We start from the raw sequence: 14,617 nt of genomic DNA on the forward strand, positions 1-14,617 counted from the left end.
TACATAAGTTCTTTCAATATATCCTAGTTAAATTCACCCCCTCTATCATTCTTCTTGATAACTCCCTCCCCAACTCCTGGAATAGTTTCAACATGTCTCATTTTTCCATTTTTATACATGAGTACATAATATTTCACTACATTCAGTCTCATCTTTTTCTTAATTTAAAAGAAATAATTATTAATATTTACCCATCTAGAATGTGTGTTCATTCAGTTAGTACATATGTTTTATTAGGTTAATGAATTTAATTATATTCTAAATTTACTGTTTTTGCTTCTCATAAAATTGCATTAAAATTATCAAATACTCTGTCCACAAATTCTGAGATAATGTTCTTAATTTTTTAATCAGAAATATGGTGAATGTGACTCTGCATTTTAATATTAAACTATCAATGTTTACCTGATATAAAAATAATTTATCCCAAATATTTTTCAAGATTAAATTATCTGAACTTATGATAAAAGTAGAAATTAACAATAAAAGAGAGTATCTAAATAAATCGACTATGTTATATAGGAAACCACATCTAAATAATCCCTGTGTGAGAGAAAATGCTAAAAAATTATAGCACAATTATTCATAAGACAATGAAAATAAGAATGAATTACATTGAAAACTATGTAAAGGTTTTAAACATAATTCATTAACATAAAAAGTGAAATAAAGTAACTAAGTATTTGACATATGAGTTTAGAAACAGAAGATCTTGGGAAAATAAATTGAAACAATTACATTGTAGGCGTATGTATATATGCAGAATATATATATGTAGATACTATAGTAAACATTTAATATATGTATTATTTTAGCTGCAATGTTTTGTGTTACAATTTTCAGTCCACTTAAACAAAATAAAACATAACAAGACCTATGAAATAACTAAACATCACACCACAAAATGTTTTAAATGTAAAATTTAATTGAATTTTGAGATGTAAAACTCAAAATTCTCATGATATGAAGTCAAAATCTTGGAAAGTTTAATCAAAGGATAAAAATAGCATGAAATTGTTAAGACAATAATAAATATATACTTAAAAAATGAAAGTCAGGGATGTAAAGCAGGTCTTAGCAGTTGAGTATTAGTGTGGTGTGGGTGAATAGAGAGGATGAAGGAGGGTGAATATCTCAATATACTATATACACTTGCATGAAAATAGAACAGTGAAGTCTGTTGAAATCATTTGAAGCAGAGGGGGAGAGAATGAGGGAGAATGATGGTAAGAATGAACCTAATCAAGGTACACTTTAAGTATACATGGAAATGTCACAAAGAAACCTCCTGTACAACTAATATATGTTAAAAATGCTTTAAAAAGAAATAAAAAATAGAAATAGAAAACAGAAGTGGGCAGGATTAAATTATTTTAAAAATGCTGTGGAACTCTATGACCATAATTTTTAAATCTAGGGAAAAATAAGGATTTTTTTCAAGCTATATATGCCATGAAAATGATAGATGAACTTAGAAATTAATTAAATAAGCATGAGTAATGCCAATTATCAAACATTTATCAAGACCTCTATGAAAAGATAGTTTTGCAATTATATCACATGCATTCATTTATTTATTTTTGCTTCTTGATGAAATCATTAATATTTGTGTGATATAACAATGTCACTGATACAATATTTTCTACAATTCTTTTGTGTAATTATTTGGTAAAGTCAATAATTTACATTGCCATAGCTCTTCTAATTCTCATTTGCAAAGATTGGACAATGGCAAACATGTTGCTGATCAAAGAACCCAGAATTTCAGTGACATCTCTGTCTCGTTCCTCTTCCCAACAGATGGATGAACATGGACATAGTCATACATACACATATATATCCTACTCATAAGTTTATATGTGGACTTGTGCATAATTTGGTAGTACTTCATTTTAGTTGCCATTTTGAAACTATGCTATGCCTAGATTCCACACTATTATTTTAGAGTAGAAATATTAAGAAATGTAGATTTATTTTTAAATTCATTTTTTAAAGTTTTATGGATGATAAAAATTAAAATAAGCTTTAATCTCCAAAACTTGTAGAGGTCTTTCATTGAACTATTTCACAATAAATTACTGATAACATTAATTTTAGTTGATTCTACAATTTTATGTGTGGCTGAAAGTCAATGAGAAGGTATTTTTCTCAACAATGTTTTCTTCAAAGCATTTTTCACCTCCCTATTTCTTAAGCTATAGATTAGAGGATTCAACATAGGGATGATAAGTGTGTAGAACACAGCTAATAATCTTGCTTTTCCCTGGTGAGGAGATGGCCCCAGGTTGAGCATACATGAAAAACACAGTTCCATAGAGTAAACTCACCACTGTGATGAGAGAGCTGCAAGTGAAGAAAGTCTTACTTCTGCCCTTGGTGGAGGGGATCTTTAGGACAGTGGAGAGGATACACCCATCAGAAACCAGAATGACAGTAGTGGTGGTGATGATGATAAAAGCAGAGAGAATAAACAACACAATCTCATTCACAAAGGTGTCAACACAGGAGATCTTGAGCAGGGCTGGGATATCACAGAAAAAGTGGTCCAGTCTGTTTTCTCCACAGAAATGCAAACTGAAGGTGAAACCTGTTTGTATCATGGAATTGATACATCCACAGATGTAAGAGCCAACAACCAAATGAGCACAAGCCTGCTGAGACATACGCATAGCATAGAGGAAAGGTGAGCAAATGGCTGAGAAGAGGTCATATGCCATCACAGCCAGAAGGAAAACTTCAGTCCCAACAAAAAGAGCAAAGAAAAAGAACTGCGTTGCACACCCATTGTAAGAAATTTTCTTTTCCTTGGACAAGAAAGTAGCCAGAGTTTTGGGTGCAATGACTGTAGAGTAGCAAATATCTAAATAGGACAAATTTTGAAGAAAGAAATACATAGGTGTATGAAGTCTGGAGTCAATTTTAATGACAATTAACATGCTGATATTTCCCAAAACAGTGATCAGATAGATCATCAAGAACATTAAAAATAAGACAATCTGTACTTCTGGAGATGTCCTGAATCCGACCAGAACAAACTCTGTCGGATTCTCTAAATAATTTCTCTTCAACTCACACTTCATAGCTGAGACATATCTGAGAAAATAAATGGATTATTGAGAAGCCTGTGGAAAGCCTTGGTCAACTCTTGTTTCCTGGTTTTCCTATTGAAAAAAATGCTAAAACAAATTGAGGGTTTCTTAGCAGCATACCTTACAAAATAGTTTGTTTGGAGCATGCAATGTATAGCAAAATTGAGGTTGTTTAAATTTGTTCTATTTTTTTAGCTTCAGTGTGATATAAAAATGTGGATGGGCAAAGGGCTTGTGGGTAGTGACACTATCCAGTCATTTTATGCCATTTGTGATGAGTTTTATGATAGCTGGACTGACTAAAACTTTTACTTTTTCTATTTTAGAAGAATGTGAAATAATTACCCACACTGTCAATGCATAACAAGTCTTCTACATTCAAATATGAGATATTAATATTACTTAGTTTGGGGGATTGGTCCCAGTGGGAGGGGGGAGGAGATGAGGAAAGGGTGTGGGAGGGTGAATATAGTGCAAATACTGCATACACGTGCATGCAAATGGAAAAATGAGATTAGACCAGGAATAGAGGGGAGGAATAAAGGAGAATGGTGGAGGGGGTGAATTCAAGGATGATACATCTGATATATTGTAAGAACTTTTGTGGATGCCACAATGTACCCCTACCCAGCACAATAATAAACAATTTAAAATTTAAAAAATAACTAGTTTATAGGATTGTTGTGAGGATCATATGAAATATGATAAAAAATAATATTTATAATGAATTAAACATCTTAAAGATACAATGTTAGTCAAGTAAATTTCAATTTAAATTCATAAAGTTCATTCTAATTTAGAAATAGAATTGAATGAATTCCTTTACCCACCACAAGTTCAGCTTGGCTCATTTAAAACATTCTCCTATGTAAAAGACTTTATAGTGCACATGGAATTATAGTTTTGTGAGATGGAATGGAGCTCCGATCTTAAATAAAGTCATTAAAGTGATGTCAGCCTCTTCTCTTATACACTAGCCATACACTGGTCAACCTCTATCTCCTACTTCACTTACTGATCATCTCTGACTGCTAGTAGCTCCCTTTGACAGCCAAATTCCAGCACATCTTTTCTTTTTACTATCTTAGACATATGAATTATTTACTATATAAAAGCACTGTGGTTGAAATATAAAATTAACTTCTGAACATGAAGTGTTTTTCCCTGTATATATTTTCAGTAAAACATGAGATCATAAGACCAAATAAATAGGACCAAAAAATCTGTATCACAAGGTTCTGATTTAGTTTTTTCTAAATATCAATACTTAATATCAAATGCTAAAAAGGCATACAGATAATATATTCATAATGCGTAAGATACCTGAAAAGTTAAATCCAAGTGGAAATAATAAATATTGCATTATAATTCTTTGTTCCATTGCTGTATTTAATTTCTGAATGAACAACAAAAGTTCCTTCCTTCAACAAACTTACTATTGTCCTTGAGTTTCCATATTTTTATTTAGAAATTTTCATAAAATCTAAACTACAACCAGAAGAAATGAAACTGATTTAGCTTCTATTACTATTTTCATGAAGTCAAATGCCCTCTTAGCTAGAGTAGGGTGTTTTAATTCACATAAATCTAGTTTTTAATCCATGCTTTCTCACTGACTGAGTCATCATGATTAAATTGTTTAAATTCAATGAGCCTCTGTTGTATTACCAGCAAAATACGGTTTAGGATATTGACCCAATAGGATGTATATGTATATGTAGATGTAGATGTAGATGTAGATGTAGATGTATAGGAATATGTATATATATGTGTATGTGTACGTGTATTGTGTATGTGTATATGTGCATTTATAGTTAAATGAAATACATAGCAAGTATAGAGTAAATATATAGCAATATATAATATAACATATAGTTAAATATATAGCTAAATGACATATATAACGAATAGGAAATAGAAAGTGCTAAAAAAATATGATATATGAAGAATAAACAGAAAACAGAAATGTCTGCTCAATTAAGGAAAAATATCTCCAGAAAAGATATTATTTTAAAAAACAAATACCTTATTTGAAATCTAGCTTATTCCAAAAGAAGCATCATTGAAGAATGTAAAAATCTTTTTATTCTGCTAAAGGAAGCTTTGCGGAAAGTATAATAAATGGCAAAAATACTTCACAGTACATATAGATTTATTCCAATATCTAGGTACACTCAACAAGTACACCTATTTATTTCTGAGTTTCATATGCTTCCACCTCATATCTTACAAAGGTTCTCCACTTTGAATTTCAAGAGAATCTTACTTTTTATTTTATGTAGAAGCAGAACTGAGAATCTCTCCTATAGGACACTTTTGAAAAATGAAAAGGGCCCTGGAGTTCAATTAGGTCAGTGTTTGCCAAACTTTCTTATTCCGCAGAATCACCTGGGGAGATTTCATTTTGCTTTCCTTTCAATGCCAATTCCTGGATCACACCTTATTCTTAATTAATCTGATAATTGAAAAGTATTCTTATGTAAGATGAGTGTGGGGAAGGATTCATTCATTTACTGATTCTCAAATGACTCTAATTAAGTCAGTTCCTTTGTAGAAGTTAGGGAATGAGTGAATTAGGTGTCAGTGCTTCCAGGCAGAACAGCAATTTTCTTGCTCAATGTTACACAAAGTCATTACTAATTATAAAGATTCTTCTGAAAGGGTATTGCATTGTTTAACAAATACCACTTCCAGGAATATCTACCTATTCTTCATAAATATGTAATAAACCTACCTAGTTTTCTGTTTTTATGATGCCAGTGGATGCTAAGACAAGTTGATAACACTTTTTTAATGGTGATCACTAAATGTCACATATATAAGCCAGACTCACCCCTTCTTACCAAGCATTCTTATAGGATTTTTTTTAACATTTCCATTTTGTAAATCTTGTTTTATCTTGGATTCTAGAGAGCAATTAAGGAATTAAGCAATTAAAGCATAGAGCATATTTTATGCACAGTTTGGGGGTTTGGTTTGGAATATTTGAAGAAACTTTTGAGTTATGAAACCCAGAAAATCATGTAGAAGATTTTATGCATTTATGTGATAAATAAGTTTCATGATTTATATCAAATTCCAAAAACAAGTTCTGACTTGAAATGAATGATAGTGATAACTGAACAATGAAAACAAAGAAAATGTGATTTTCCCCTTGGCAAAGTATGTTTTAACATGCATCACAGCCAAGTAATATCAAAATACATAGTACATAATTAATATTATATGCATGTTTACTTCTAAGTTTGTTGTATATCATGACAAAACATTTTATAAAGTATCTTATAATAGCTAACAACTATTTAAAATTTCTGTAAATTACCTATTGTGCTAATTTACACGTAAGTAAATTGAGTACTCACATAAGACATCTTCATTTTCACAACTTCACTTTTCATTTTGACTATTTATATACAACTAGCAATCCCTGTGTGTTTATATAATCAATTATCTACATTTATAGTCACTCTCAAACAGGGTACCAAGTATACTTAAATTTCTTATTTTTACATATACTTTTCCCAATTTGCACTACTTTTTCCACTTTCCAATCACATATTGTAGTTCAACTTTAACCTTTAAAGTGAGGATGATAATACAGTAGACACTTGGTATCCATGGGTATATGGTTGCAAGAAGACAGTCACAGAGAAAAAACCATGAATGCTCAGGATGAATAGAGTTCAGTACTATATTGTGTATGTTTCACCATATACCACCCAACTTCTGCTAAAGACATGCTCTTTTTCAACAAATCTAAAATTTTCACGCTATCACTACAATTAAATGCATGACCTTTTTGGCTTGGGAGCATTACCATCATTTTTGCCTTGCTTTTGTTGGCACCATTTGATTTTTGAAAGGCATAATATATTTTCACAAAATTTAGGGCAGGGAAGCACTCAGCAAACTGCACAACAAGTTAAACACAACTATGAGAACATGGAACTGACTAGGAGCTTCTCTTCCTCAACTGAGCTACATAATATACACATGGGAATTTTAAAAATTGAATTTCTTTTCATTTTCAACTATATTTTTACCACACCTGGTCAAAATCATATGTAATAAGTTGCAAATACAGTGGACTTACTATATACTACTTTTCTCATGAAGTTGTAATATGGATTAAATGAATTATGCATATAAAACAGCACTATATATGCAAGCTAATCATATATTTCACATATACTATGAAAAATAAGCAAATATTCAAATAGAAACAGTGATGCGAACACTACAAAAAACTTGTAATACTTTGGAAAAAAGAAAATAATAAGAGTCTTCACATGAAAGATGAAAGCCAGAATCCTTTGTGGCAAAATATTTTAAAAGAACTAGAGCAGATTGTAATCATGCAAAGAGAGTCCTATAACACAACATCTTATGAAGTTTCTTCCCTATATGTAATGGAAATGTTAAAAAGTTGCTTTAGTTAGTTTGAAGAGAGTAAATTGATATTGAAGTATGAATATAGCTTTCTCCCCAAATATGTGAACATGGGAGTATGGAGTCTCCTGGAGATAATTTATGTAGGTTTACTATTCAGAAGAGAGAACTGACAGCATATATTGGGTAAAAACATTTTCAATCATTGAACTCAAATGTAGAGGTGATTTAATTTAAAATTATGAAAAATAAAAAGACTCAACTGACTCCTGATGTGATGATTGCTGTTAAGGAAAGAAGGAACTCTAGTTCCTGACCTAGGAATTATGGACACCAGATTATTAATGGCATGGAATAAAAAGTAACTCATAAGGATAGAATGCAAAAATTTAATAACTAGAAGAAGTGATCCTAAGAATAAAACAACCACCCTGACAGAATTTGGCTTTCAGAGAGTGAAATTTTCTTCCCTGAAAAGCCACAGAAGTGTGTTATTTCTTTGAACATTTCCCAGCCTTTGCAGGCAACTTCAATATTTAGACCAATTTTTATCTGTCAGTAACTCTTCAATGATCAGTGAGAAGAAGGGCTTATAATGTTGTTTATATCAATAGAATTCTCTAGCTAAATTAATAATTTTTAAACCCTAGAAGATCCTAAAAGATATTTCCTGGTACTTATGCAGAATGAAAAAGAAGTTAAATTTCACTAGGAAAGCAACTAGACTTCTAATTTTAGACAATATGAAGTAATGAGAATCAGATTTACTTCTTAGTCTCCTGCCCCAATCAACAAGAAAATCTCTCTCTCTCTCTCTCTCTTCCATTTTTCTTTCACTTTTATGTCTGATAGTTGATATGTATATCATATATGTATAATGTATCACAAAAAAACCACATGCACACTCATGTCCATTGTCATTTCCAGTATCTCCATGATACTGGATAGCAGGCAATGAATTGACTCCCGAAAGGTCAACAAATGTGTTAAGTCAATTTTTGCCTTAGCACTATTCACAATAGCCAAGTTATGGAAACAGCCAAGATGCCCCAGCACTGATGAATGGATTAAGAAAATGTGGTATCTATACACAATGGAATTTTATGCAGCCATGAAGAAGAACGAAATGTTATCATTCGCTGGTAAATGGATGGAATTGGAGAACATCATTCTGAGTGAGGTTAGCCTGGCTCAAAAAACCAAAAATCGTATGTTCTCCCTCATATGTGGACATTAGATCAAGGGCAAACACAACAAGGGGATTGGACTATGAGCACATGATAAAAGCGAGAGCACACAGGGAGGGGTGAGGATAGGTAAGACACCTAAAAAACTAGCTAGCATTTGTTGCCCTTAACGCAGAGAAACTAAAGCAGATACCTTAAAGCAACTGAGGCCAATAGGAAAAGGGAAACAGGTACTAGAGAAAAGGTTAGATCAAAAAGAATTAACCTAGAAGGTAACACCCACGCACAGGAAATCAATGTGAGTCAATGCCTTGTATAGCTATCCTTATCTCAACCAGCAAAAACCCTTGTTCCTTCCTATTATTGCTTATACTCTCTGTACAACAAAATTAGAAATAAGGGCAAAATAGTTTCTGCTGGGTATTGGGGGGGGAGAGGGAGGGGGCAGAGTGGGTGGTAAGGGAGGGGGTGGGGGCAGGGGGGAGAAATGAACCAAGCCTTGTATGCACATATGAATAATAAAAGAAAAATGAAATAAATAAATAAAAAATAAAAAGGGAAAAAAAATTCAAAGTAGAATATTAGTTCCTAGGATACACAAAAACACAGGAGAAGTGTCTGCTGAGTGAATGAAAGTAACTACCTCCTGTAGCTGCTTTTCAAAAAAAAAAAAATTTGCCTTAGTTTATTTCATTGAGAGCATTTTTGTAAATTTAAAATTCTATTTATAACTTTTCCACAAAGAAAAATCCAGGTTCAGTTTGATCCATTGGCAAAAGCCACAAAACATTTAAGTAAAAGTGTATCAACTCTACACAAACTTTCCGTATAGAATTAAAGTTTTTAATTTAATTTAATTTAAGTGGTTAACCTTTTTTGTTAACCACCAAGTGCTCGAATCTATAGTCAAAACTCTTCCCCGTCACAAATGAGAGAGGGAGGGTAAAAGAAAGGAGTTAAGAAGGTGAATATGGTTGATGTACTCTCTATACAAGAATGAATATAGAATTTTTAAGTCTGCTGAAATCACCATAGAAGAGAAATAAGGTAGAAAGAAGAAAAATAGAGGAGATGAACCAATGCAGGTTATAGCACATATATACATGGAAATGTCACTAGGAAACTTTCTGTATAGTTATATTAAATATACAGAAATGTCTTTTCTTTTCTTTTTTTAAACAAAATCTGAGAATAGGAGGGCAAAACAGGTTCTGTCTTGGGGAGGTTGGTGCCAGTGAGTGGGGGAGTAGGAGGGTGAATATAGTACAAATACTGTGTACACATGTATGTAAATGGAAAAGTGATAGCTGTTGAAACTAGTCCAGGAATGGGGGTGGGAGGGATAAAGGAGAATGGTGGAGGGAATTAATGCAATAATGAATTATTTAATATATTATAAGAACTTTTGCAGATGCCACAATGTACCCCCACCACAATTTTTTAAAAAAACCTCTTCCCATAATATACTTGCCAAGATAACATCTCCTATCAGTTCTTGCAAAATTTTAAAGAGGTAATTTTAAAGTTATACAATCTTCTCTTCAGAATAAAAAAGAAAAAAATTCTCTATCTTTTAGTAATGAAACATTACCTTGAGTTCAAAAATGCATCATGGTTATAATGGGAAAACATCCCTTGATACTGATCATTTGCACAATTTTAACAAATTTGTAAGACTGCAAAAATGCATCTCAAGATAAGGCACATTCAGATTCAATGTAATTGGCAAATATTTTCCATATTACATTAACCCCTTTTCAGAAAAAGAGGTGACATTTACAGGACTTATTTTTGGTGAGGTAAAAGAACAAAGCAAGGAAAGGAAAACAAGCTAGACAACTTTATCTTGGTAAAGAGGGAAGCTCACACAATCACAGGTATTTTCAACCAAATTCCCTTGCCCATAACAATATAATAGAATGAAGCCAACCAACTAGGAAATAGTTTGTATTCTTAACATTGTTCTAAATTGCTCATTCTGTCCAAAACGTTTGTCTTAGTTGCAGCCACCAGATGGCCTCAAACTGCAGGGAAGTTTATGGCTTGCTTCTGGAACACAGCTCTACGGAAATCCTACATAGTTTGGCACATCCTAGATTACCCAATTCACTTCCTAGTAATAGGGTCATTTTATGAAAAGGATACCTGGGATTCTTTTTATCATGTTAAAGCAAGATTTTAAAATGTTAGGAAATCTCATTCATTGGTATATAAAAATATAGAATATAAAAAATATTAGGAAATCTACTAATATGACCCACTGAACTAATAGAAAAAGGAGAAAACTCGTGTCATGATGCAGAAAAGGCACTTGATAAAAATTGGAAAAAAGAGGTTGAGGCAAGATGACAGATTGCTGACATTCTTATAGCCCAGCAACAACCAACAACCCTGAAAAAAAGGAAGACCAAAAGACCCCAAAAGGCACCCAAGTGGGGGGGTCCCATAACCAGAGAGAGGCAAAGCCCTCTCTGAATCCACAAACAGAAAAACAATTAACCACAGGAAGAATGGGAAGAATGACTTGCAGCTCAACATTCCTGATCCCCCACCCCTGAAGTTGCCATGTAGCTCAAGGCTTCATTACCCTGTGCTAAGTCCCACTCCCAGGCACACACAGAAACTCGGAGCTCCACTCTCTCCCAATACACAACCTGATACTTTCACCCTGAAATGCCAAGGAAACCAGTGCCCCTGTGTAAGGAGGTCCCATGGCTCTTGCTGTTCCAGGGTAACTCCTTGAAGCCTGTGTCAGCCCCAAAACTCCAAATGCCCACAGGCTTTGCTCTCCTGAGTGAGCAACAGAGCCACAGAACTGTGCAACCTGAGGCCTGTGCAGGAAGTCAGGCCCAGGAACTCCTGCTGCCCACAGGGTTTGTTCTCATGCACCTGCAGCAGCCCAGGCCCCAATGCAAGTAGACCCCAGGGCCTCTGCTGCCTTGTGGACATTAGATGGTTCAAGCCCACTGGTCTTGCTACCCCACAGTTAACCTCAATTTGCTACACAGTGCCAGGAGCCTGCCACTACACACCCAAGTGGACAACAGGCTCCAGGCCTTGCTGTTCTGCTGGTGCCAGGAGGCTTCCCTCCCCACAAAGCACAGAGGCCCAACACTCTCCACTGTCCCTGAGAGCAAGAGAGCCCTCACTCCCCCATCAAAGAGCGAGAATGCCAGATTCCCCACAGAGGGAATAAAAGCTATAACCTGCTACACTGCAAACAGCACCAGAAGCCCTGTTCCCCCAAGGTACACAGGAGCCCAGTGCTTCACACTATACCTTCCAACAGGAAAGCCATGTCTTTCCTGTCCAAGAGCTGGAATCCCAGCTCTTCCACTGAGTAACAATCTGCTACTCTGGTGGTTCTAGGAGGCCTAACCCCCACAGTGCACAAAACCCAGCACTCTCCACAGAAACTGCAGGGAGACCTTGTGACTCCATCAAAGAACTCCAGCCTCCTCACTGAGAGGAGAAAAGTGGTAATTGGCACCAAAACAAGATCCCTCCAAAGGGTAACATATCCAGCACATCCCCCTCTGAGGAACACTGCTGGAGCTCCAGGAGGAAAAAAACCAGCTACAGGGACACAAGAGATTAAAAACATAACAAAAAACAATTCCAGAGGCATAAATCTTAACACAGAATGAAATAGCAAGACAGCCACTCTCCATCAAAAGCCAATTCAACCACTAAAGATCCAGACACCTGCATAGAGGAAGAGCTATGAAATAAAGAATTCCAAAAACCAATAGTAAAAAAGACTAACAACCTCAAAGAAAAAACACAGAAGTTAGCATTTGACCTCAAAGAGGATGCGAATAAACAATTAAATGAGCTCAAAGAAAATACAAAGAGATGAATGAAATTAAGAATGCTACCCAGTATATGAAAGAGGAAATCAATAATGATATGGAAACCCTAAAAAATAATAAATCCAAAATAAGCAATTCAATTTCACAAATAAATATCACAATTGAAAGCTTGGCTGATGGAGTGCAGTAAGTTGAAAATAGAGTATCAGAAACAGAAGACAAAGTAGAAGAATTAGACCAAACAGTAAAAGATAAGAAAGAATGCTAAGAAAATATGAATGGAACATGCAAGATACCTGGGACACCATGAAAAGGCCAAACCTATGAATCATGGATTCATGGGTGTAGAAGAAAAAGAGGAGATACAAACTAAATCCATTGACAATCTATTCAATAGAATAATAGCAGAGAACCTCCCTAACCTCAATAAAGAGAGAGTCACCAAGGTCCAGGAAGCTTACAGAATACCAAACCGTCAGGACCAAAAGAGAAACACCCGCAGACACATCATAATCAAAACACTCAGCACACACAACAAAGAAAGATTCTGAAAACTGCAAAAGAGAAAAGACATGTCACATATAAAAGCAAACCCATTAGAATAACAGCAGATTTCTCAACTCAAACTCTAAATTCAAGAAGATCAAGGAAAGACAAAATTCAGGCCCTGAAAGAAGGCAATTGTCAACCTAGACTAGTCTACCCAGCACAACTATCCTTCCTAATTGAAGGAGAAACTAAAACTTTCCATAACAAGGAAAAGCTAAAGGAGCCAGCACTACAGAAGATACTTAAAGGACTTTTACATATAGAAGAAACTAGAGTGAGACAGGTTGACTCAAGAAAAAAAAAAAACCCTTTTGAGCAAACAGACAAGTAAACAAGGAACTAAACAACAGGGAAACAAAAATGACTGAAAACAACAGGCACCTCTCAATATTAACACTGAATGGGAATGGTCTCAATGCCCCAATCAAGACACATAGAATAGCAAATTGGATTAAAAAACAGGCCCAACCATATGGTGAGTTTTACAAGAAACTCACCTAACTGGAAAAAAATAAACACTGGCTTAGAGTCAAAGGGTGGAAAAAAGTTTTCCAAGCAAATGGACCCCACAAACAAGCAGGAGTAGCTGTATTCATATCTGACAAAGTAGAGTTCAGACTAAAATCAACCAGAAGAGACAATAAAGGTCAATTCATATTAAAGAAAGCAATAATTCATCAAGAGGAAATATCAATCCTTAACATACATGGCCCAAACACAGGTCATCCAACCACATTAAAAAAAAAAAAAAAAAACTCTAATGGCCCTAAGAGCACAGATAGATGCTAACATAGTGATAATGGGAGACCCGAATACCCCACTGTCACCAACAGATAGGTCATCCAGACAAAAGACCTACTAAGAAACTTCAGAGCTACTCTACACATTAGACCAAATAGATGTGGTTGATATATACAGAGTATTTCACCCAATATGGAGATTCCTCAAAAAACTATGGAGATAGAACTGCCATATGATCCAGTGATCCCACTTCTGGGCAACTATACAAAAGAATGTAAAACAGAATACAGTAGAGACACCTGTACACTGATATTCATCACAGTATTATTCATAGTAGCCAAGCTCTGGAAACAACCCAGATGCCCTACAACTGATGAATGGATCACAAAATTGTGGTACATATACACAATGGAATATTACTCAGTCACAAGGAGTAATGATATGAGATTTGAAGGTAAATGGATACAATTGGAGGACATTATGTTAAGTGAAGTTAGCCAGGATCAGAACAACAAAAGATGCATATTTTCTTTCATACATGGAAGATAGATTCAAAGATAAATATATACACAAAAACAAGTATGATTATATAGAAACTCAGTTGTAGAACATGTTTGTAACAGTGGAACTATTCTATGGAATTTAAGGAATGAGAGAAAGGAAAAGAGAATGATAGAGCATCAGTAATATTGCATACCATAAGTTGTGAAGTTACAAGGATGTGTATTTGGAAGCTGTTGAAAACGGGGTAGGAGGTAAAGGGGTAAGAGAGAGTATTCAAAGGGATTGAACGGACAAAAGTAAAGCACACCCACAAAGGGCACACATTGAGACACCCCTTTGAATGTCA

At 34.5% G+C, this 14,617-nt stretch overlaps 1 protein-coding gene across 1 annotated transcript; it reads right to left on the bottom strand.

The window, feature by feature from the left end:
- Nucleotides 1-2,195: 2,195 nt before the first annotated feature.
- On the bottom strand, nucleotides 2,196-3,080 carry LOC141425524 (olfactory receptor 9S13-like). Its single transcript, XM_074081755.1, has one exon. It carries the CDS (start codon nucleotides 3,078-3,080, stop codon nucleotides 2,196-2,198), a length of 885 nt encoding a protein of 294 aa, XP_073937856.1.
- Between the last annotated feature and the right edge of the window lie 11,537 nt (nucleotides 3,081-14,617).

Source organism: Castor canadensis, chromosome 8, assembly GCF_047511655.1.
Source record: "Castor canadensis chromosome 8, mCasCan1.hap1v2, whole genome shotgun sequence".
NCBI classification, from domain to species: Eukaryota; Metazoa; Chordata; class Mammalia; order Rodentia; family Castoridae; genus Castor; species Castor canadensis.